Source organism: Hevea brasiliensis, chromosome 10 (assembly GCF_030052815.1).
Source record: "Hevea brasiliensis isolate MT/VB/25A 57/8 chromosome 10, ASM3005281v1, whole genome shotgun sequence".
Classification (NCBI taxonomy): domain Eukaryota; kingdom Viridiplantae; phylum Streptophyta; class Magnoliopsida; order Malpighiales; family Euphorbiaceae; genus Hevea; species Hevea brasiliensis.
The window spans coordinates 91,568,859-91,591,182 of record NC_079502.1 but is presented as its reverse complement, the minus strand read 5'-3'; the positions used below and the strand labels follow the sequence as shown (position 1 = coordinate 91,591,182).

At 31.6% G+C, this 22,324-nt stretch overlaps 4 protein-coding genes across 7 annotated transcripts; 1 reads left to right on the top strand and 3 right to left on the bottom strand.

Moving 5' to 3' along the window:
- The first annotated feature begins 1,133 nt into the window (after positions 1 to 1,133).
- Positions 1,134 to 3,199, top strand: LOC110648186 (L-type lectin-domain containing receptor kinase IX.1-like). The gene has a single exon (XM_021802334.2). It carries the CDS (start codon positions 1,140 to 1,142, stop codon positions 3,072 to 3,074), a length of 1,935 nt encoding a protein of 644 aa, XP_021658026.2. The 5' UTR covers positions 1,134 to 1,139; the 3' UTR covers positions 3,075 to 3,199.
- Positions 3,200 to 5,301: 2,102 nt separating this feature from the next.
- LOC110648185 (peroxidase 27-like) lies at positions 5,302 to 7,073 on the bottom strand. Of its 2 annotated transcripts, XM_021802331.2 has the most exons (5): positions 7,020 to 7,073; positions 6,804 to 6,971; positions 6,403 to 6,591; positions 6,144 to 6,309; positions 5,302 to 5,708 (listed from the first exon to the last, which is right to left on the bottom strand). In XM_021802331.2, the coding sequence occupies exons 1-5, from the start codon at positions 7,071 to 7,073 to the stop codon at positions 5,302 to 5,304; spliced, it is 984 nt and encodes a 327-aa protein (XP_021658023.1). The 2 variants fall into 2 exon arrangements, with proteins under 2 accessions (XP_021658023.1, XP_021658022.1); XM_021802330.2 differs by having other exon boundaries at positions 6,804 to 7,073.
- A 4,245-nt stretch (positions 7,074 to 11,318) lies between these two features.
- On the bottom strand, positions 11,319 to 12,278 carry LOC131183787 (uncharacterized). The gene has a single exon (XM_058154381.1). The coding sequence runs from the start codon at positions 11,970 to 11,972 to the stop codon at positions 11,670 to 11,672; it is 303 nt and encodes a 100-aa protein (XP_058010364.1). The 5' UTR covers positions 11,973 to 12,278; the 3' UTR covers positions 11,319 to 11,669.
- A 2,375-nt stretch (positions 12,279 to 14,653) lies between these two features.
- Positions 14,654 to 18,093, bottom strand: LOC110648184 (APO protein 4, mitochondrial). Of its 3 annotated transcripts, none has more exons than XR_009151791.1 (5): positions 17,875 to 18,093; positions 17,366 to 17,630; positions 16,330 to 17,198; positions 15,106 to 15,202; positions 14,654 to 14,981 (listed from the first exon to the last, which is right to left on the bottom strand). XR_009151791.1 is itself a non-coding variant. In XM_058154380.1 (3 exons), the coding sequence occupies exons 2-3, from the start codon at positions 17,617 to 17,619 to the stop codon at positions 16,469 to 16,471; spliced, it is 984 nt and encodes a 327-aa protein (XP_058010363.1). In that variant the 5' UTR covers positions 17,620 to 17,630; positions 17,875 to 18,093; the 3' UTR covers positions 16,139 to 16,468. The 3 variants fall into 3 exon arrangements, 1 of the variants encoding a protein (XP_058010363.1); XR_009151792.1 differs by having other exon boundaries at positions 14,654 to 14,972; XM_058154380.1 differs by lacking the exons at positions 14,654 to 14,981; positions 15,106 to 15,202 and having other exon boundaries at positions 16,139 to 17,198.
- Positions 18,094 to 22,324: the final 4,231 nt, after the last annotated feature.

Sequence of the window (22,324 nt, the reverse complement as noted above, 5' to 3'; positions counted from 1 at the left end):
TATATTGATGCCGTTTAATAATTTTGCTCTTAAGTGTTAACGGTATAATAATATAGGCCATTAAATACAAAAAAAAAAAAATTCTCATATCCTTATTAATAAAACACGTAAACCATAGTTACTAAAATATACTTTTTCTTTCATAATAATATTTGCCTCACTCTCAATAATTTATGGAAAAAATAACTTCCTTATGAGTGTGTAGTTTACTATTTTTTAATGCACGTAATTTATGTTTGATAATCCATAATTCAATGCAACGCAATTAAATTTTATATTAAGATTCAATAGAAATTTTAATTGCATTTCAGCATACTAAACATAGCATAATTGAATATTATAATTTACTTGAAAATAATTTTTATTATAGCATTGGCAAAAAGAAGGTTAACCATCAGCAAATGAGAAATTATTATTTAAATCAAATTTATTATGTATTTAAAATAATATAATTTAATCTATATTAAAGTTAATCAATTCACGTATTAATATTTTGAGTACAATAAATCAAAATTAAATAAATTTTTTCTCGAGCATAATCCCTTTCCATTAAATCAATAGCATAACTAATTTCCTACAGCTGACAATAGTTCTTTTCATTAATCGTGTTCGAAATTATGAGCATTTGATTTCCCACTGTGCTTTTACGATAATTTAAAGTCCTTTGTGTCTGTGGCCTTTCCCAATTCCAAAATCCAAAATCATTGCAAGTGCATGCCAGCGACTTTGATATCTGACCCACAATCTTTTTCTCCAATTAGCAAAATGCCTTATTGATTTGTCCACAGTAAATGAACGTCGACGTCCCTTTTATGGTTGCAGTCAAATCAGATCCTTTATATTATATATCTGCCGTCCGAGTGGATGAAAGTAAAATTTATCAACTAAGACACTTGATATGTGCTTCCAGCAATGCTAATTTTGGAATGCTATCAACTTAAAGAAATTTCTTATCCAAAAGCCTGACCAACTTTTCTCAATGTTTTTCTTGAAATGCTTGACTAAATTAACTAATCGGTAAATGCTCCTCTGTATCACAATAAACCAACATTCCAGGAAACTACAGAGTTGCACCGCTTAACCCAATTACTATAATTATCTCAACACTTGGGATCATCCAATCATGTGGGAAAAAAACTATGGCTATTCGCAACTTAAAACATTCCCATTTTCAATTTCCAGGCCTTTACTTTGGGGCCTTTAGATTAATCACATTCATGTCCTTTATTCACTCAGCAAACACACTATCTTTTGACCTTCACAGTTTCAATAACAGGGATCTGCTATTCCAAGGAGATGCTCTGCTCACTGACCAGGTTATTCACCTAAGCGGCCAAGCCTTGTACAGAAAACAAATGCATTTATGGGACAAGGCTACTGGAAAGCTTACTGATTTTGAAACTCTATTCACTTTCTCTATCAACTCTGACAATGGGCATCTTCAGCGTGATGGGCTCTCATTTTTTCTCGTTCCAAATGATTCTAGCATCCCTTCTAATTCAAATGGTGGTGATCCAATCGAGAAAACGGGAACCCAGTTTGTTGCTGTGGAGTTTGACCCACGTACAGAGCATGTGGGGATATATATAAACTCCTTTCAGCCTGTAAAGGGCGTGGAATGGCATTGCACTGAGAAGGAAAATTTTAGTGCAGTGGTTAATTACTGCGCTGCTAAGAAACTTTTGTGTGTGTTGTTGATTGATCATGTTGATAATAATACATTGACAGGAAATTCAACACTTTGCAAGGTAGTTGATCTCAGAGAGTATCTACCAGAATGGGTCAGTGTTGGCTTCTCAGCTTCTAGCAGAGAGTTAAGCCAGACATATACCATTTTCTCATGGAAATTCTATTCATCAAGCATAGAAGATACACTTGACAAAAAGAAAATGAAGACAAAGTGGGTTTTGGGATCAGCCATTGGAGCTTGTGCTGTTTGTGCTGCTTGTGTTTCAACTATTGGATTCATTCTGCTGCGGTTGAAGCCGCAAAGGACGACAGAGAGCAGAGAAAGCCAAAGCCAAAGCCAAAATGACGATGCGATCGTCGATTTTTCCATCGAAACTGAACTTGAAAGGGGATCAGGGCCGAAAAGGTTCAATTATAGTGAGCTGGAACAGGCAACGAATCGCTTTGATGAGCATGGGAAGCTCGGTCAGGGAGGATTCGGCAGTGTTTATAGTGGATTCTTAACTGATTTCAATCAAATTGTGGCTGTTAAGAGATTTTCTAAAGGGTCAAAGCAGGGCAGAAAAGAGTACAAGTCAGAAGTGAAGATAATTAGCAGTTTAAGACATAAAAATTTAGTCCAACTTATAGGCTGGTGCCATGAAAGAGGCGAACTTCTTCTAGCCTACGAGTTCATGCCTAATGGTAGCCTTGATTCTCATCTCTTCAGGGGAAAAAGCGTGCTCTTGTGGGGAGTTAGATACAAGATAGCTCTTGGTTTGGCCTCTGCACTGCTCTACCTGCACGAAGAATGGGAGCAGTGCGTGGTGCACAGGGATATCAAGTCTAGCAATGTAATGCTGGATACAAATTTTAAGGCAAAGCTTGGTGACTTTGGCCTAGCAAGGCTAATAGATCACGAGCTAGGCCCCAAGACCACAGGACCTGCAGGTACTATGGGCTACATAGCACCAGAGTATATTAGCACTGGCAAAGCCAGTAAAGAATCAGATATGTACAGTTTTGGGATTGTTGCGCTGGAAATTGCTTGTGGTAGAAGAGCAATTGAGCCTGACATAGATGAATCACAGGTTAGATTGGTAGCATGGGTTTGGGAGCTGTATGGAAATGGAAATCTCCTTGATGCAGTGGACCAGAAACTCTGTGGAGCGATCGATGTAAAACAAATGGAGCGATTGTTGATTGTTGGGTTGTGGTGTGCTCATCCTGATCACAACCTGAGACCCTCCATAAGGCAGGCTGCTCAGGTGCTTAATTTTGAGGCTGGAGTTCCTGATCTTCCAATGAAGATGCCTGTTGCCATGTATCAAGTTCCTGATTACGCCTCAACTAGTTCTTCTACAAAAGCCTTAATGACTTTTACTAGTTTTAATGTTGGTCGTTAAGTCATTTAATTCTTTAATTTTATTAAAGTTTCGGAATTGTATTTTATTTTTCCGAAACTTTGATTTTTATTTATCCATATTTTTAACTGTTTTAATATCACATATTCAACAGAAAATTACAGGTATGAGTGGTTTATTGTTTCGTCCTTGATGATAAAAAAATATAAATATTGTTATAAATTGAATTAAATTTTATGCAATATTTGTTGCAAACAAAGTGCATACATGTTCATGATTTTATTTATTGATATAATTTTTTTTTTGAAAAATGATTATTAGAGTTTGAACTATATCTCAAAAGGCTGACCTGTGATTCTATGCAACTTAATGGGAAAATTAAAAAAATTTCCTGTTCAAATAAACCAGCAAATTATGTACTATTTATTCCTACTCCATCATTATGTACAATTAAAGAAAAGTTGAATTTTACTTTGATTTAGCCTGCTTCATTCTGGAGATATATACTACCTATTCTTCCTTCTTGTCATGGTCTTGCACCGGTTCACCTTTATAAAATTTAAAATAAATATGTTGGTCAATGGAAAATTGTTCACCAGTTGCTATCTAACTGAAAAAGAGAAAAAATAAAGCTACTTTGTTTTTAGTGGGCAAAGCAAGGTTGCTCATGCTGAATTTCCATTCAAAAGGGTAGGTTAAAGAAGATAATGACTTTTAGTATTCTTTAATTATATTATGACAAAATTTTGAATAAATAATTGATTATATGTTAGTACCTGAGTTTATCATGACTTTAGTGTTTGGCAGCAAGGAAAGTGATAGAAGGGAAGGAAAATAAGAGAAGCAATGATGGAAAAAAAAAATGAAGAAAAGAACAAGAAGAGAGGGAGAAAAGTTATGAAACCAATAAGATGATAGAGGTAAAGACATTATTAAGAAGGAAAAAAATATATAGATTTTTTTTATTTAATTGAGACTCAATAGATTTAATAACAACTGATGAGTTATTATCGAGAGGTAACAATTTCTCTTTCTTATTATCAAATGAATCATCTTAAAATACATAGATGAGAAAACTTGAACTTGATACATTTCATTCTCAATATTGAAAGATCAATCAAGCTGCTAAAAACAGTTTTATTATTGATTTTAGCATAGAAAATACAATCATATGCCCCCATGTATATATATAGGCTCATACATATTTATTTGTTTATTAATAATTTCATATTTTTTTAGTTATTTTCATAATCATGAGAGGGTATAATTTGTTGAGATATTTTAGAGATATTTTATACAACAAAATAATATATAATACTATATAAATATTGTTTTTGTTAATTTTTTGGGTAAGAAATTTGTATGAAGAATTTTTAATATTTATTCAATAAGATGTATTTATCAGTATTTTTTTTTTCAATATGTGGCATCAAAACTTCAATAATTTTATAGGATTTGTGAGAAAAAAAAAAGTATTTTTGAATGAGAAATTTTTTCAAAAATCTTAAACACACTTTTAAATATGAGATTTATGAATATACATGGTACAAGCTAATTTAGGATTTTTATTTTTATTTTTTTTTTAAAAAAAGAGAGTTTATGATAGAATTATTAGAGAAAATTGCTCAAAAAGTATTTTGATGAAATGTGCATCAATAAAAGAGTTTGGTGGGAAGTCCACCAAAATATTAGTCAAGAGATAAGTGCTGCAACACATGAATGAAAAATAAATCAAAAATTTTTTTATGATGAATTCATGTTAAATTAAGAGAGAAAATATTGGAGTTAATTCAATTATGGGCTGATCAAGTATTTTTTCATTTATAATAATTTTATATTTTTTAGAGTTCTATAATCATGTGATTATAGATATAATAAAAAAAAATTAGAGATTTCTTATTCATTAATTAATAGTGCTAAATTTATTCAACAAATGCAAAATATGATACTACACAAATAAAACGTACAATTGATTTTTTTTTTAGAGTAGGAGAACGAAGAATAGAGACTTGAAATCAGGCTAAGTAAAATAGACAACTAATTAAACTTTGAACAAAATAATAAACTTTAGATTACAAAACCTTCTAATTCCGGACAATATATAAGAGAAAGAACCCAAAATTACAAATTGTATATGCTTTGCAACCGATTGTTGCAAATGCAGAAAATCAATTACAAATTAAGAAATTCACACTAACACAATCAAATTTATGTAGCGATCAATTCATGATTAAAAATGCCAAAAAAATAAATAAATAAAATCCATTAGTTAATTTACCATGGCACACTGTTTCCTGATTTCACCTTGGCTGCCAGTGAGGACTCCAACGTTGCCTAGTTTCACCATTGAAGCAGCAAAATCTTGTGCAAAAGTGATTCCATTGGTTGAAGACTGAAGTATAACATAAATTCTTGTTTGGATATCATTGAGAAGAGCTGCATCAGATTGAAAGAGCCCTCTTCTTCTAGCTACAACAGTGTAGTAATCGTCATCGAATAATTTGGAGCTTCCTGGGTCCATCTCTACGACTGTGGTGGTGTCTCCAGGCTTACATTTCTTCTTCAACTCTGCTGCGTAAGCTGGGTCCAGTGAGGGATCTGTGTCGCCTCTCCCACTGAAATTATACAAACGGTTAGAGATTACAAAGCAATGTCCAATTCCAATGGTGTGTCCTCCTGCAAACAAGATGGAATTGACGTTATAATCTTTTTCTCTTATCATTATATCATAAATGCAATAACAAAAATAGATATTTTTATTAGCATTTCCAAAATTTGAAAGGAATGGAGCTATATATGTGTATGTAGTACGTGGAATTTCTCAGAATATAGGAGATTGTAATTTAAGCTTCTGCATGCAAGACATGCATTTCACTGCTGAACTGCTAGTCTTATAATAAGCATATTATTTGGAAAAAATGTTTAGGGGTTAGTGATAACAAAAAGACCACTGGGGATTTACATTTACAGTAAGTCCGACTTATGTATCGCCTTCAAACTCAATATAGGGTGCATCAAGAGCTGAATTCTTAATTGGCAAACTCATTCTTCATCAGAAGCATTATTATATTTTATCAAAACATTAGATTTCTACTTTTCTAGCTATCTAACCTGATAGAACCACTAGGTCCTTTACGCTTAAGCCCTTTGCAGCAAAGTTTTGCTTCAGTTGATTTATGTTGGCGAAAGGAGATGGCAACTGTGCTAAAGCCTCTGAAGCAATAGAGACCCTTCCATCTTTACGTCCAGTGGGAACAACCCAAGATGGTCCACCAACCTGAATGGAAAATGATTGATCAATCATTAGACATAGGCATGTATATATGATGATGGATGAGTAATTGATGAATTTTATGCAAGGAGATGATACCATTGCAACTGAATCTCGAGCTACCAAGGCCAAAATATCAGCACAAGAAACCACACCAGGACAATCCTTTTCTAGTGCAGATTTTATAGTATCAATCACATTGAAACCTCTTAAGGTTTGGTTGGGAACCGCGTCCTTCTCAGCTTGATTGGTGTTTGTAGAATTTAATAGCACAGAACCATCACATCCCTGTCACATGCATACAATTAACAATGTTATTCCCAGAATAAGAATTCCCCTTAACCTTGGCTTAGTTTAACTAACCTTGGCTTGGTTTAACTAACCTTGGCTTAGTTTAACTAACTTCCATGAGCCTGTAACTGTAAAGTTTCTTTGGCAAGTTCATCGATATAATAAGTTGAATTTTAATAATTGTATTGAAATTATAACATAGAACTTACCCTAACAAAACAATCATGAAAATGCATTCTTAGCAAAGGAGCAGCAAGCGTTCGATCCTTGGAAATGAATTGTTGAACCATACCATGGATAGTGCTCTCTGCATTTGGGCAGGTCTGCCGATAGAAGCCGAGTTGTAACCCTTGAGAAGTACTTATGCCTAAACCAACCTGTAACCCAACTTGTAATCTTTGGGAATTTGTTAGGTCTAAGAACACGAGGAAGAGAACCAAATGAGAAAAGACAAGTGAAAGAAGCTTTCGAATAGCCATTATCTAAAAGAGAGGATGGAGACTTGACAGGTTCTGATGATACTGAAGTATTTTTAGGCCTGAAATACTGGAGCACGAATACCCAGTATTTATAGTTGATGCTTATTAAGCCTCTGAAAATGCCATTGATAAACTGTCATTATTTTTATTAAACTTAATAATTAGTTGGCTACTCCATTAGGTCAATAAACTAATTCAAAAGCTGACTAATGGCCAGTCCTCCGTGTTATATATAAATACATGCCTACCACGTATATATAGCTCAAAAGGCCAGCTTGTTTTAGACATTCCTTCAGCGAGATGGTCGATGCAGAACCAAAAATTATTCATACTTGTATAAAATAAGATGTTCACTCTAATTAATTAGTAATTAATTCACAAATATATATATATATATATATATATATATATATTCAAAAGCTGACTAATGGCCAGTCCTTTGTGTTTTATATAAATACATGCCTACCACGTATCCATAGCTCAAAAGGCCAGCTTGTTTTAGACATTCTTTCAGCGAGAACCAAAAATTATTCATTTTTGTATAAAATAAGATTTCCACTCTAATTAATTAGTAATATATATATATATATATATATATATATATATATATATATATATATATATATATATATATTTGTCTGTGCATGGCAGGCGATTATTCTGTAGTAGACAGTTCTGGTTTTATCTGGGTCAGGTAATATTTGTAAAAAAAAAAAAAAGGATTAAATTTCATCTATGTAACTTTTGGTTTTCTTGGCAAGCGATAGTTCATTGAATTAAATTTTTTCAACATCAAGAACTTCTTGCGGAATTATAAATTTTGCAACACTCTTCCATTGACCTCCAATTTGCAGTTAAACAAAATTTCTCGCACTGAATGTCACCGAATGTCCTAAATTTTGTGAAAGCATTAAGGAGTCCTAAATTTGGTGGCTACATTATTGAATATCTCTTTTATCCACATTAGGCATAAGGCTAATCATATTGCTGATTATCTAGCTAAAATAAGGTCTCTAAGACAGCCGGATTTTGTTGCTATCACGTAGCACTTGGTTTACTTTATTGTTGTCTTGATGATGTATCATTTTTATTGCTATCTTCTTTTGGGGGAGTTTTTTCATCAGCTATGGGGTTAGCTATGGGGTTAATTGTTAGGTGGATGTAATTGGGAGGACTTGTTGGTCCGGAACCTTGTAGCTAGTTTTTCCTCTTTTTTATTTTCTTATTTAATAAAAGAATTTGACTTATATATATATAAAAAAAAAATTCTTGTAATATCAATAAAAGAAGTAACTCAAAACTCATGATTCTACATGATGGGCCCTACTAATTTCTAATGTCAAGTCTAGCTTGGCTTGATTCAGTGACTAAAAGTATATCACTCATCTGACAGGTACTAGATTGAAGTCCTAATCCCCCTATTAAAAAAGAAAAAACTCCTAACATCAATTTAATTTTATTTTATATACATTTTAGCCGGTGAAGAGAATATCAAAAATAAGCACGGGCAGAGGTAAATGAGTAAACCAAGGTAAAATTATGAAGAACGAGATGAGCTTATTTGAGCTTAGATCAACCATTACTAAAATGTTAGAATTAACTGATTAATTAGTTGGCTCTCCATCTTTATAAGCCCTTTAGATTCCTTATTCTTTTCTAATATGGGACTCTTGCTGCTAATTAATATAAAATGCTAGCATATTGAAGAAAGGAATTATGCTTAATCATTGTTTGATCGGAATGGAGCAACACAATTAAAAGTTGGTCTTCATTTTCACAGAGTTTGTAGCTATAGAAAGGAAGCATTTCCTCTCCATCGTATTGTGATCAAACTATAATTCATCCTTAAAAGTAATTAAGGGATCAATGACATTGACTGAATTATAATTCATCCTTAAAATTGATTAAGGGATCAATGATTAACCGAATCACTACAAAAAAATAATTAATTTTGCAATTAATCGAATCACTACAAAAAATAATTAATTGTGCAACTGATTTTTGTAATGAACTGAAAATCGGTTGTTATTAGCAACTGATTTTGTAATTGATTTGTGATTTTAATTTTTTTTAAGTAAAATAATTAATTTTTAAAAATTTAGTAACTGATTTATAATTGGTTGCTAAATCGGTTATTAATCGATATTAGAAAAACTTTATATATATAATCAGCAACCAATTTAGGAAATCGATTACTAAATCAAAGAATTATTTTAATTGACAATAAAATTAGCAACCGATTTGCAATCGATTGTTATTAGCCATTGATTCATTGTCGGTTGCTATTAGCAACCAATTTTTGCAACCAATTATAAATCAGTTGATAACTTTTTCCTCCAAAAATTTTTGCCAAGTTTTGTTTTCTTTTTTCAATTTACAACCGATTTGCGAATCGGTTACTAACAACTACCAATTTTTACAACCGATTAAAATTGGTTACTAATAACAACTGATTTTTTTCTCCTCAAAAATTTTGATATATTTTTTTTTATTTGCAATCGATTTGTGAATTGATTGCTAATAGCAATAGATTTTTGCGAGCAATTGAAATCGATCTATTAGCAACTGATTGCGAATCGATTGTAAAATTTTTCCCTCGAAAATTTCAGCCAAATTTTTAAAAGAAATTAGCAACCAAAATCGGTTATTAATTCGCTTGTATAAATCACTACTTATTTTCTTTCCACACTCCTCATTTTTTTCTCTCTTTCTTCTCTTTTCTCTCATTTTTTTAATCATCTTTTTTATTTCATCTATTTTATTTATCATCTTTTCATTTCTAACCTATTTTCTTCATCATTTTTTTCTTTTTCATCTATTTTCTTCATCTTTTTTTTTCTCATCTATTTTCTTATTCATTTTTTTCTTTCTCATATATTTTCTTTTTTATTATATTTTTCTTTCTCATATATTTTCTTTTTTATCATCTTTTTCTTTCTCATCTTTTTTTTTATCATTTTTTTTCTCATCTTTTTTATTTAATTTATTTTTCTTTGACATAAAATAAAAATTTTTGTACAAATATAGTTTTTATTAGTAAATTATTTGTAATATTAATTTTTAGCATTTTTTTGCTATAATATATATATGATAATTTTTTTAGTAAATTTTTTAGTAATTTATCTTATAAATATCTTTTTATATTTAATTTTTTGTTATTATTTTTTATAATAGTTATTATTAGTAATTTTTTATAATATTTTATCTTAATTTTTTAGTATTAATTTTTTATTATTAATTTATTGTTTTTGTAATTTTTTGAAAAATTTATTTATTTGATTTATTTATTTTTTTTTTTGAAATTTTAATTTTTTTTATAATTTTTTAAACAAGCAATTAAATTTTCAATTACTAAATTAGTTACAAATAGCAATCGATTTACAAAATGATTGTAAAATTGTAAAATTAAAGATACCAAATTTTTATAACTGATTATGTTTCGATTGCTATTAGTAACTGATTTCGGTTCTTAAATCAGTTACTATTAACAACGGATAATATTTTACCAAAATTTTATTTTTTACAAAAATTTAATTAATTTAATAATCGATTTACTTCGTAATTATGATTTACAATTAATTTCATTGCAATCGACTGAATCGATTACTAAATCAATTAGCAACTAATTTTAATATATTAATAACCGATTCCATTGGTTGCTAATCAAATTTTTTTTAGTTAATTATTTTAACCAATTTAGTTGTGTTGCTTTATCATTTTTTAAATAAATAAAATTTAATTGATCGTAATTTTAACTTAAATTTACAGTTTAAATAAAAAAAATTAAATATTTGAATATTTCATTATAAATTTATAATTTTTATAATTAAAAACAAAAATTAATATTAAAATATTAAAATTTTATTTCAATTTTTTTTGTTGATTCTATTAATTATCAGTTTTTAAAATTAAAAAAAAAAAAGATAATTATCGAATGATTTATTCGATTAATTAAATTTTCAATTAAATTTAGTCTTTTTTTTTTTTTTTCACACCGTAGGCAGAAGTGAAGTGAGCAAATGGGCATGGCAGACGAAGAGCCCACCTAGAAAATTAAAGGGTAGGGTATTGGGCTTTCACTTATGTCCTGATTTATGATTAACAGGCTTTATTTAAAGTACATGCATGATATAATATATAATTAAATTTCATCAAAAATTGTAGTAATTACTTTTTAATTAATATTGTTATGACTTGAAATTTTACAAAATCAAAATCCATTAATTACCCTAATTAAAATTGAGATATCATAAACAAAAAAAATATTTATTAATTTTTATTATTCTTAATCTTGTTAAAATTATTTTCCAAGATATATTTCTGTCATCAGTAATTAACACAAAACATGATGAACATGAACAAAGCCTGTATCAGGCTCTCTCTACAAAACCTAGCACCATGTTCTACCAAATAAAAGTAAACTCTAATCCAAAGCCATACAACAATGATCTATGCTAAATTTTGCCAGAAAATTTACCAAACCGCTTTTCTTGGTAGACAATCTGCAAACTCCTCTCAGCGAGGTTAGTGATGCTGGGGAGCTTTTCCTCCTTTAACTTTTAGCAAGAAAAAAAAAATGCCAGAAAACTAAGCAAGTCAGGCCTCCCCAAGGAAAGAATCAGGCAAAGTGAACAAAAAATGATGGGTAGATCCATCTTCAAGTGGATTGAAGAAGAGGTAGATATGAGATCCTTCATGAACTCCACAATCAACTAGAGATGCTCCATCTCCATCTTCATTTATCAGGCGATTTTGATGGTTGTCGAGGAAGAGGATGAGACGATCCTGAGGTAGCTTTTGTTGGTCACCGATCTCTCGCTTGAGATCGGCAACTGTAGCATCATTACCCACTTGAATGTAGAAGAGACCTCCTGTCAAAATCTCCACCACCACCTTCATTGCAAAGGCAAAATAACAAGGTTTTGTTTCATAGTTTCAATTAGAGATAAAAAGGAGAAGAAGTGAGGAATGATCCATTAATACTGGAAAGGTGTCCACGTTTGCTGCATTTTCGCTTGTTAGTTTGTAACATGCCTTTTTAATGAGTATGAATGCATTACATGCCTACGAACAAGAATGAATGTGTGCAATGCGAGGACAATAAATTTTAACATGTATTATTTGGTAATTGATTTAATTCCGCCCATGTGAGTTTAGCAAAATATAGTAAATCTCAAACCCAAATAAAGAAAGATTGCTATAAGTTAATGTCCAATTTAAGTCATCTCTTACAATATGTAATCTTATGATATAAGCATTGAAACATGCTTACAGCATCAGGATTTATAGCAAAAAATAATAATTAATTTTGGATTAATGGTAAGACTCTCTTATCATATAATGAGTTCCATTTCTTTTAAATCATATCAATTACTTGACATTAGCGAGTATTATTCAGTTCAAACTGAATAAATCGAATCGAATCGCCTTAATTTGATAATTCGATTCGATTTTTAAGATGATTCAGTTCGGTTCAGTTTTATAGTATAAAAATTTCGGTTATTTTGGCTCAGTTTTAAAGAGAAAAAAATCGGTTAAATCGAACTGAACCGAATAATTTTGTTGATTTTTTAATTGATTTATTTTTATAGGGAATTTATGAATTATATGTAATTTTATATATATAAATTGTTCAATTTCATTGATTAATGGTTATTAGGTTCAAACCAAGGTCAAAATCAAATCAAATAACTTGAAAATCAAGTCTAAATTAAAAAAATAAAAAATAAAACCGAGCGGTTTGAACCAAACAGAACCAAAATACAGTGATTCAGTTGATTAGATTTTTTATTCATTTCGGTTTGATTTGATTTCTAAAATATATAATTCGATTTTTATGATTTAATTCAGTTCGGTTCGTTTCGATTTAAGCCGAATGCTCACCCCTACTTGACATAAAAATTTTTACAACATTTTGATAATTAATTAAATGAAATTATTATAGTTATTTTTAAGAATATAAAAATTATAAATCTGGATCTCTCCATTGAAACTCAATTAAAAAAATAAAATAAAATAAGCAATTTTGGGATTGCTTTCCTTGAAGGTAAAAATAATAATAAATAATTCGAAAACGTTTTTGTAACGGACCAAGAAGTCCCAATTTCCAAAACGTTTTTGTCTATTACAATGCAAATATGAATTGGGGAGAAAAATAAGAGACTAAATAAAAACAACGGTTTTCAGATTTTATTAACTCTAATCAAACCATAAGTTAATTAATTTCCCTTAATATACAATAATTTTGTATGTTTGGTAATTTATATATTATTAAGAAAAATAATTTATTTTACATTTTTACTAATTTTAGTTTTGTCCATAGCCAAAATGGTTCAATCTGATATTGCTGCCTTTTCAGACATTGCATTTGAATATGGTTTTTTTTTTTTAAAAAATGATTATAATTAGAAATTTAAATATAGAAAGTAATATTTATATAATTGTGAGTAATAGTTTGGTGAATATGAAAGCATTTGATAATTTCTCATTCTATTATATAAGAGAAAATTTACCATGTGCTTGGAATATGCTCATATTTATCATGTTCAAATATCAAACTCCAAAACTTCAAGTCCCTCTCTCACCTAAATAGACAAGTAGATAGACTGTTTGGTATTTCTATTAAAAGGTGTGAAAATTATTTTTAAAAATATATTAATTAAAAAGTATTAAAAAATAATTTAAAATTAAATTTAATAAATTTTAATTATTAAAATATTAAATAATAAAATAATTTTTTTAAACTATTTTTTAACGGTATTTAAAATCATTATTTTTTCTTGAAAAAACAGTTTTCATCTTCCTCCCTCAATGCTTAACAGGCACGTAAACTATAGGAGAGCAAAATTTGTTCTAAATCAGTTCAGTTTGATTTCTAATTTCAAGGAATTCTTTCTATTAAATTTAATTCAATTTTTATAAAAAACAAAAATGAACTGAATAATAATTTTCATTAATTATTGTTAATTCTAAAATTAAAGTTTAAAATAATTAAAATTAAGTATTAAATAAGTTCAAAATAAGAAAAAAAAATATCCTTTATAAAACTCAAACCGATGAATCAAATAAAAGTAAATTAGCTTGATCCACTTTGATCTTCTTTCTAATTTGATTTAATCTTACTATAAATTTCAGCTTTTCAATTTTCTGAACCGAACCGACGCCCATCCCTAATTTCAAGTTGTCTCGTCGAGCACATCTGAGATAGATGGAGGGAATTTTGAGAGAAATGAATTGCCATGTTTTCAAACAACCTGTCAAGCACATCTGAGATCAATGGAGGGAATTCTGGGAGAAATGAATGGCCATGTTTTTAAGCAATTTCATCTTTGGGCATGAATATGATATAATGCTAAAATTGGCGAATCAGTGTGCAATTCAAATTAAATAAGCATACCGTGAATCCCATAATGACACTTTTCCTTTCAACTCTCCTTGTTTTAAAACTAGGACAAAAATTATTGACTTAAGCAGGTTTCCGCACTACGTTGCTATGGCTGAAATGAGTTGCTGCAGGACTAGAACATGGAGACAACTCACATTTTTCATATTTTTCACCGCCTACATATCTCACCAGCTACTGAAAATAAGCATTTTCCACAGATATTTCAGGTGAAGGAAGCTCAAAATGTTTGAGTTGATAGGTAAGCTTCAGAATTCAAGCAGCGCAAAAGTGCTGGAAAGTGGAAACCTTCATGATAGATGCAACTCGAAATGTAATCTGCTAATGATAATACAGAATATGCTTATATTAGTTAAGCATTTTCTCCTTTTTGCATGAATTTCCTTTAATCAGTTAAAAAATAAAATAACATAAAATAAAAAACCAAGTTTCCAAAATCAATTAGTTGCCATTTCTGTCCTCTTCGAGCTTGTACGTTCACTGATTACTGTTGTATCCTACAAAAACTGCAGATAATGTCATCCAAGATTAAGAGAGGGAACCTTACATCTTTCCATTACATTACACCAAATGAGTAAACTACAAACACCTCTCAAGATAAATATGCTAATCGGAAAAATCAAAACTTACAGTAGAATTGCAACAGCTATTCATGTCTTATTTCAACATCATGAAGACAGAGGTGAACCCAGCCAGCATTTGTTTTGATCCCTGAAGCTGGTTTCAACTGAAATAAAATAGACAAAATGGAAATGTGACTGCCGGCTGGAATGAACACAAGGTTAATCTTGAAGCAAAATATGTCCAACTAAAGCAGAAAATGCCAATCTTCAAATTGAAATACAAAATCATTTGTGATATTTCACAAACATTTCCTGATATGTGCCAATGCTTCTTATTTTCTTCTGTCCATCTGTTAGAAAAACCTAGTAAAATTATATTACGTATTCAGATCCTCATGCAATTAAACTATAATAAGTTGACAACTTCAATATTTTGAAACCAAAGATGCTTTTGGCTAAACAAATTAGTTTCACTTAGCAAGTCAATATGCAAGCACACCAGAAAACTCTAATGCTATGACTCTTCATTTTGTCATGCTGTACCCGTGTCAACCTGACACAACAAGGGGCACGACATGAAATTATGACTCTGACACATATTCATGCTGTCGGACACTCGAGTAACAGAGAACTCTTAGAATGAAAAACATATTGAATTAAAAGATAGGCTAAAAAAAAAGTTACAAAGAGAATGCAACTTTGAAGTACAAAACAAATTAAAAAATATTAAATATTTCAAGAATCCAATGGTAGTATATCACAATTTTAATTGTGGCTAGCCCCTTTTGAATACATTACTTCAACCTTTCGGCTTATATAACTTATCCGAGCACCTGTGTCAGATTTAGATCCATAACCATATACCTGTATTTTCTATTTAGAAAGCTCATAAGTCTACAAAACGAATATGTATCCATTTCTGACACCCATACCCAAGTCTGAGTAACATACTTGGAAAAGAAACAATGACCATCACATTATCATTGCTAGATACAAATGAAGTAAAAATTTCTCCAAATTTTGAAATGCAAGTGCTTGAACATATTTTGATAAAAAGTAATGAACTACACATTGATGAAAATTAGAGAATGCTCACATTCTTCAGAACCACATAATTGTATTCAAAACAAAAGGATTCTGGAAATTAAACTATATAAATTATTATCCACAAATACAGAGATTACAGCTAATGGACTCATGTCAATGTTGTATAAATAAAATATAAGGTTCAGATAGTGTTTATGAACAAACATGATGTAGGCAAGAAAAAGCACCAACATCCAAGACCTACCAGTGAGCCATTCAAGCAACTTGATCATGAGTCTGTCTGGGCTCCAACTTAGATGAGTGATAAAAGCTGTAGAGGCTCTAATCGCCAAATTAGCATACCCTGATGCCCGAACCACTACATATTGACTCAGCAGAGATCTTCAGTATTTAAATGTTGCTGACAAACCCTGAATTTTCATCATGCAATAATACTTTTTTGGTGCAATAGCACCAGCCTTTGTGCATAGATCCACCACTGCTGGTGCGTGTCCAAAAAAATCCCGCCCTTCATTTAAGAGAACTGGAGGATCTTGAGGCCGATGCCGCCACACAATCTTTGGAGGCACCAGATCATCTACAGCTGCCTTCTTCCAGAAGTGTGATCCACGCCAACTTTCATACCTAAACACACCACAAAGGCGAGCCTTGTGTCCAGATGGCCCAACATGAATTTCTGAACAATGCTTGCAAACTTTTGCTGGATAAACTAACAACAACTTTTGCACCCCTGATCTAAGAGTCTCCCATGCTCTCAAAGTCCCATTTGCTACCAACTTAAGATCCTCAGGTGACAGAGAATCAGCTCTATCAAGACCACTAGAGACACTGTCCAAAGTCCTTGTACTAGAGTACAAATTCTCAGCAGTTTGATCAGCACCTGCCTGCCTGCAGAGCTCAACAACAGCAGGAACACGGTCAAAATCGAATCTTTGGTCATGTTTAATAATCTTTTGGAACATATTATTCAGGCGAAATGTCTCTACTGGAACGAGTATATCATTTAAACCACCAGTAATCCACACATGAACCCGATTCTTAGCACCACGTCTGTAACCCCAGCAAGTCTGAATTAAATGACCTTTCTCTCCGATATATACTTCCGGACAGAACCTGCAAACGCATTGTTCAGATGGAAATAAGAAATGGGCCATTTCTTATGCGAACAGAAATTGCGACTAAACGAAGAGTAAATAGCATCTTTTTCATAGTTCATGCTAATTCTTGCTACACCTTTAACACACGATCAAAATAAAAACACCAAGCACACAACAACTTACTTGCACGCCAATACTGGAATCACTTGGATGAGAGTGGACACGCCTTGAATAAGAAGCATTCTGGCCTTGAGGACCTCTTGAGCCACGGGAACCATGTCCCGAACAGGATAGTCCTTAGCACGATTTTCTATTCTCTTCAGTATCATAGGCCGCAGCTTTTTCCAGTCAATTCGGGAGCTATAATATCTGAAGTGCGAAATGCATCTACTACAATCTCCAGAAAGATTTTGCCACATTATCTTCCTCAAAGCCATTTAAAACCAGTCTTAACAAGATTTGCATGAACCATATAAAAAAAAAAAAGTAAGACCTTAGATCAAACAGTTGGTGAGCAAGAGAACAACAAATATGCAAGTAACCTAAACTTCGAAAGTAATACAATCCAGTAGAAAGCAACATATGATGTTCGATTGCTATTACCAATACAAGTGAAAATTAACTACATTTTCAGAACCCAACCAGCGGGAAACTTAACAAGGAAGACGATTTTTCCTCCATAAGAACTTAACTGGTAATGGCAGATGATGTATACGTCGTTTGTATGAGATCGAAATCAAGCTAATAGCTTCCACGCATCAAATTGGAATACAAAATGGGATCAAAGGATAGCGCTTACTGCGATCCAGATGTGCGAGTTGCCGGGTTTTTGTGTTCTTACCATGTCCAAATAAGATTCGAAACACATTAGAAGCCTAGAGCTAAGCGGCAACGCAGGAAAAATGACGACGTCGTTTTTCCTAGTAACAGTACATCTAGGCGACTTGTCGTTCAGTGTTTTTGGACAGCAATAGTACTCTAAAGTTTGGCTTAGAAACAAGGATCGAATTAAACTGCCTTAATTCAATAATTTGGTTTAATTTTTAAAATAATTTAATTTTATATTTTAAAATTTTCAATTCAATTTTAGATAGAAAAAAATCGATTAAACTGAATCGAACTAAATTATTTTATTAATTTTTAAATTTATTTATTTATATAAGAAAATTATGAAGTATATATAATTTTATATATATAAATTATTTAATTTTATTAATTAATAATTATTAAATTCAAATCAATATCAAAATCAGATCAAATAACTTAAAAATTAAGTCTAAATTTAAAAATTCATTAAAACTCAAAAATTGATTTATTCAAATTGAATCAAATTAAAATAGAGCGGTTCAATTTAATTCAATTTTTCATTCATTTTGATTCGATTTAATTTTTAAAAATATAATAATTCAGTTAATTTAATTTTAATGATTCAATTTAATTTAAACCAAATACTCAATTTTTAAAATTACGCCTCTTATAATACCCACACATATGGAGTTAAATTAGTTTTGCTAGGAAAACGAGATGTCATTAGATGACCAATGATAAACAATAATATAACGATACAAATGTGGCAGGAAATTCAATTAGAAAAACATATTGTGTTCCACGAGACTGAAAAAACAACAAATCAACACAAGAATACATAGACGGTATGAGAAACTAAACCAAAGCATATATCAAAACGACCCGTCGTTGGACAACGATGACAAACTATAAAACGATGGGCCACGCCAAGATAAAAGAGTAGAAAGGGCGCGAGGCCGAAGACGGGGCCATCGGGCATGGCTTTTCGTTCGTGGTATCCTCATTGAGCTGCAGGCATCATTTTTCCTTTAGAAAATTATATAAGAAAAAAATTCTCGTAATACTTGTGTTTTTCAATTAAAACTATAAGATTTTCTTAGTTAAATTTCATTTAACGTGTATGAACTTATATTATGAGTGTGTTTGACATACCTACTTATTTTTTATTTTTAATTTTAAATATACTTTTTTAACTTATAAATTAATTTAAAAATAAATAATTAATTATTTAATAAAATTATTTAAAATTAATTTTAAATATTTAGTTAAAAAGTATTTAAAATAATTTTTATTTGTTAAAATAACAAAAAATATATATATCATTAAGTGTTGTATGTAGAGTCTTACAATAAAATAACTAAACCAGAAACATAAACAATTGGATTTCCAAGTGATCATCTTATTGAAATTAGACATGGCAATATATAGCCTTACAAAAGATAGATAAACACAAATAACGTAAAGTTATTGAAAAGAAAAATAACAGCAGATAAATCCTAACAGTCCCAAAAGAATAGGACTTCCTGAAGAATAGGACTTTATTTTAACAGAAATTGACTGGACCAAGAACTCCTAACATTCCTCCCTTAAACTTATTCCCTTTTTTTTTGGATTTTATAACAAGAATTAGTTTAAGTCTGAAACATCACATACACCAAGCTCTTTACGCAGTTTTTGAAATGCCTCCAACTTGAGAGGCTTTGTCAACAAATCAGCAAGTTGATCTCGAGTACCACAAAACAATAAGTTGACAGTTCCTTCCTTAATAAGATCTCTAAGAAAATGAAATCTTACCCTTATGTGCTTGGAACGACCATGCAGAACTGGGTTTTTTGACAACTTAATAGTTGAACCATTATCACACATAAGCTTGGTTCCTTCTACCTGTAAATGACCGATCTCTTTGAGTATTCTTCTCATCCAAACAGCTTGACATGCACATGCAACAAACTCCGAGTTGATAAGGTGACTATAGGTTGCTTTCTAGATGACCATGCCACTGCTCCTTCACTCATCATAAACACATAGCCTGAAGTACTTTTGCTGTCTTCCATATCACCGGCATAGTAACTATCAGTAAAACCAATCAACTCACTAATTCCTCCCCTTTTGTAGAATACACCATAGTTAACAGTACCTTTCAAGTACCTCAAGACCCTTTTTGAAATGTTGTTGTGTCGGACAAGCCATAAAACGACTTATTAGACTTACAACAAACATAAGATCAGGACGAGTGGCAGTGAGATACATCAAGCTTCCCACTATCTGTTTGAAAAAAGTTGCATCCACTTTAATGCCATTTTTGTCTTTGCCAATTTTTTGTCCTGGAACAATGGAATTACAAACAGAGTTGTAATTTTCTATCTCAAATCGCTTCAAAACCTCAGCTGCATACTTTCTTTGACATATAAAAATGCCATCTGATCGCTGTATTACTTCAATTCCTAGAAAGAACCTCATTTGACCCAGATCAGTCATATCAAACTCCTTTTTCATAGAACATTTAAATTCTCCCAACAATATTTCATCATTGCTAGTAAACAAAAGATCATCAACATAAATGCTTACAATAAGAATGTTACCTTTCTTCCTTTTAACAAAGAGCGTATGCTCACTAGAACTGTTTTCAAACCCTTCTTTGATGAAGTAGGATTCAATTCGGCTAAACCAGGCTCTAGGTGCCTGTTTTAACCCATAGAGTGCTTTGTTGAGCTTGTACACCATTTGTTCACTCCCCTTTTTTTCATAGCCTTTCGGTTGTTCTACAAAGGCATCTTCTTTCAATTCTCCATGTAGAAAAGCTGATTTTACATCTAACTGATAAAGTTTCCACCCTTTCTGAGCCGCAAAAGCTATGATCATCCTTACAGTATCCATTCTGGCCACAGGCGCGAAAACTTCAGTGTAATCAATTCTATGCTCTTGTGTGTAGCCTTTCACCACCAACCTCGCCTTGTATTTATCAACCTCTCCAAGCTCATTTAGCTTAGTTTTATAAATCCATTTTACTCCTATTTTCTTTGCACCAGCAGGTAGAACTACTAAGTGCCAAGTCTGATTTTTTTTAATGGATTTAATCTCCTCATCCATAGCCAATCTCCACTTTGAGCTTTTGACTGCTTCCTCAAAGTTTATAGGATCTGAAATCATCAAATACGCCATGTTAATATCATCTTCTTCAGACAAACCTTCACCGGAAACATAATCAGTTAACCATATAGGTGGCTCTCTTATAGCCAAATTTGGTTCGATTTTAGCAGCAGGTGTTGCATCGATAGCAGCAGGTTCAGCAGCAGCTTCAATTTCACCATCTGGATTAATCGATGAAGCTGAAACTATGTGTTGTTTAGTGTCTTCTTCTTTTGCGGCTAAAATTTCAATACTTTCTCCCCAATCTAAATCAGCTTCATCTTCAAAATTTTCCCAATCCCATTCACGATCCTCATCAAAAATTACATCACGGCTCACTATGATTTTTTTTGCAATAGGATCAAACATTCTGTACCCTTTGGATTCACCACTGATTCCAAATAAAACACAACTTACACTTTTGTCTTCTAGTTTTTTTCTCTTAGCATCTGGAATATGAACATATCCCACACATTCGAAAACTCGAAAATAGTCAACTGATGGTTTTTCTCCACTCCAAGCCTCTTCTGGTGTCATGTCCTTTACTGCAAGTGCCGGTGATCGATTCAAGACATGATTCGCCCACATGACTTAATTTCTTAGGTACTTTCTTTTCTGTCAACATAGCTCTTACCAAGTTCATCACTGTACGATTTTTGCGTTCAGCTACTCCGTTTTGTTGTGGAGTATAAGCTGTGGTCAGTTGTCTCTTCACTCCATGTTGCTTGCAAAAGTCATTAAATTCTGGAGAATTGAATTCTCCTCCTCTATCTGTTCTTAGGCATTTTATGGGCATTCCAATTTCTTTTTCCACCAAAATTTTGAAACATTTAAAATGGTAAAATGTTTCGATTTTTGAGAAAGTACATCCATGCCTTTCTAGAAAAATCATCTATAAAACATAGCAAGTACCTTTTTCCGCTGCTTGAAGGCGGTGTAATAGGACCACATAGATCCGCATGAACAAGACCCAATTTTTCAGTTGCTCTCCACTGACTTCTTTTTGGAATGGGAGTCCGATGTTGTTTGCCCTTCATACATGCTTCGCAAGTGATGCTTGGATCAACAATTTGCGGCAAACCTTCCACCATGTTTTTATGTTGTAAGATACGAAGGCCTTTGTAGCTGAGATGGCCATAACGATAGTGCCAGAGTATTGACTGATTCGAATTTGAAACTTGGAGGCATCTCCCTTCATGTGTTGTG

What these genes read in the sequence shown, in the direction of transcription:
- LOC110648184 (XM_058154380.1), bottom strand. Translation starts at nt 17,619, where the DNA reads ATGGCTTTGAGGAAGATAATGTGGCAAAATCTTTCTGGAGATTGTAGT. An exon ending in ATTCCAGTATTGGCGTGCAA is followed by an intron (nt 17,199 to 17,365) that starts GTAAGTTGTTGT and finishes ATGCGTTTGCAG; the next exon opens with GTTCTGTCCGGAAGTATATA.
- LOC110648185 (XM_021802330.2), bottom strand. Translation starts at nt 7,073, where the DNA reads ATGGCTATTCGAAAGCTTCTTTCACTTGTCTTTTCTCATTTGGTTCTC. An exon ending in TTCATGATTGTTTTGTTAGG is followed by an intron (nt 6,592 to 6,803) that starts GTAAGTTCTATG and finishes TGCATGTGACAG; the next exon opens with GGATGTGATGGTTCTGTGCT. An exon ending in GGACCTAGTGGTTCTATCAG is followed by an intron (nt 5,709 to 6,143) that starts GTTAGATAGCTA and finishes TCTTGTTTGCAG; the next exon opens with GAGGACACACCATTGGAATT.
- LOC131183787 (XM_058154381.1), bottom strand. Translation starts at nt 11,972, where the DNA reads ATGAAGGTGGTGGTGGAGATTTTGACAGGAGGTCTCTTCTACATTCAA.
- LOC110648186 (XM_021802334.2), top strand. Translation starts at nt 1,140, where the DNA reads ATGGCTATTCGCAACTTAAAACATTCCCATTTTCAATTTCCAGGCCTT.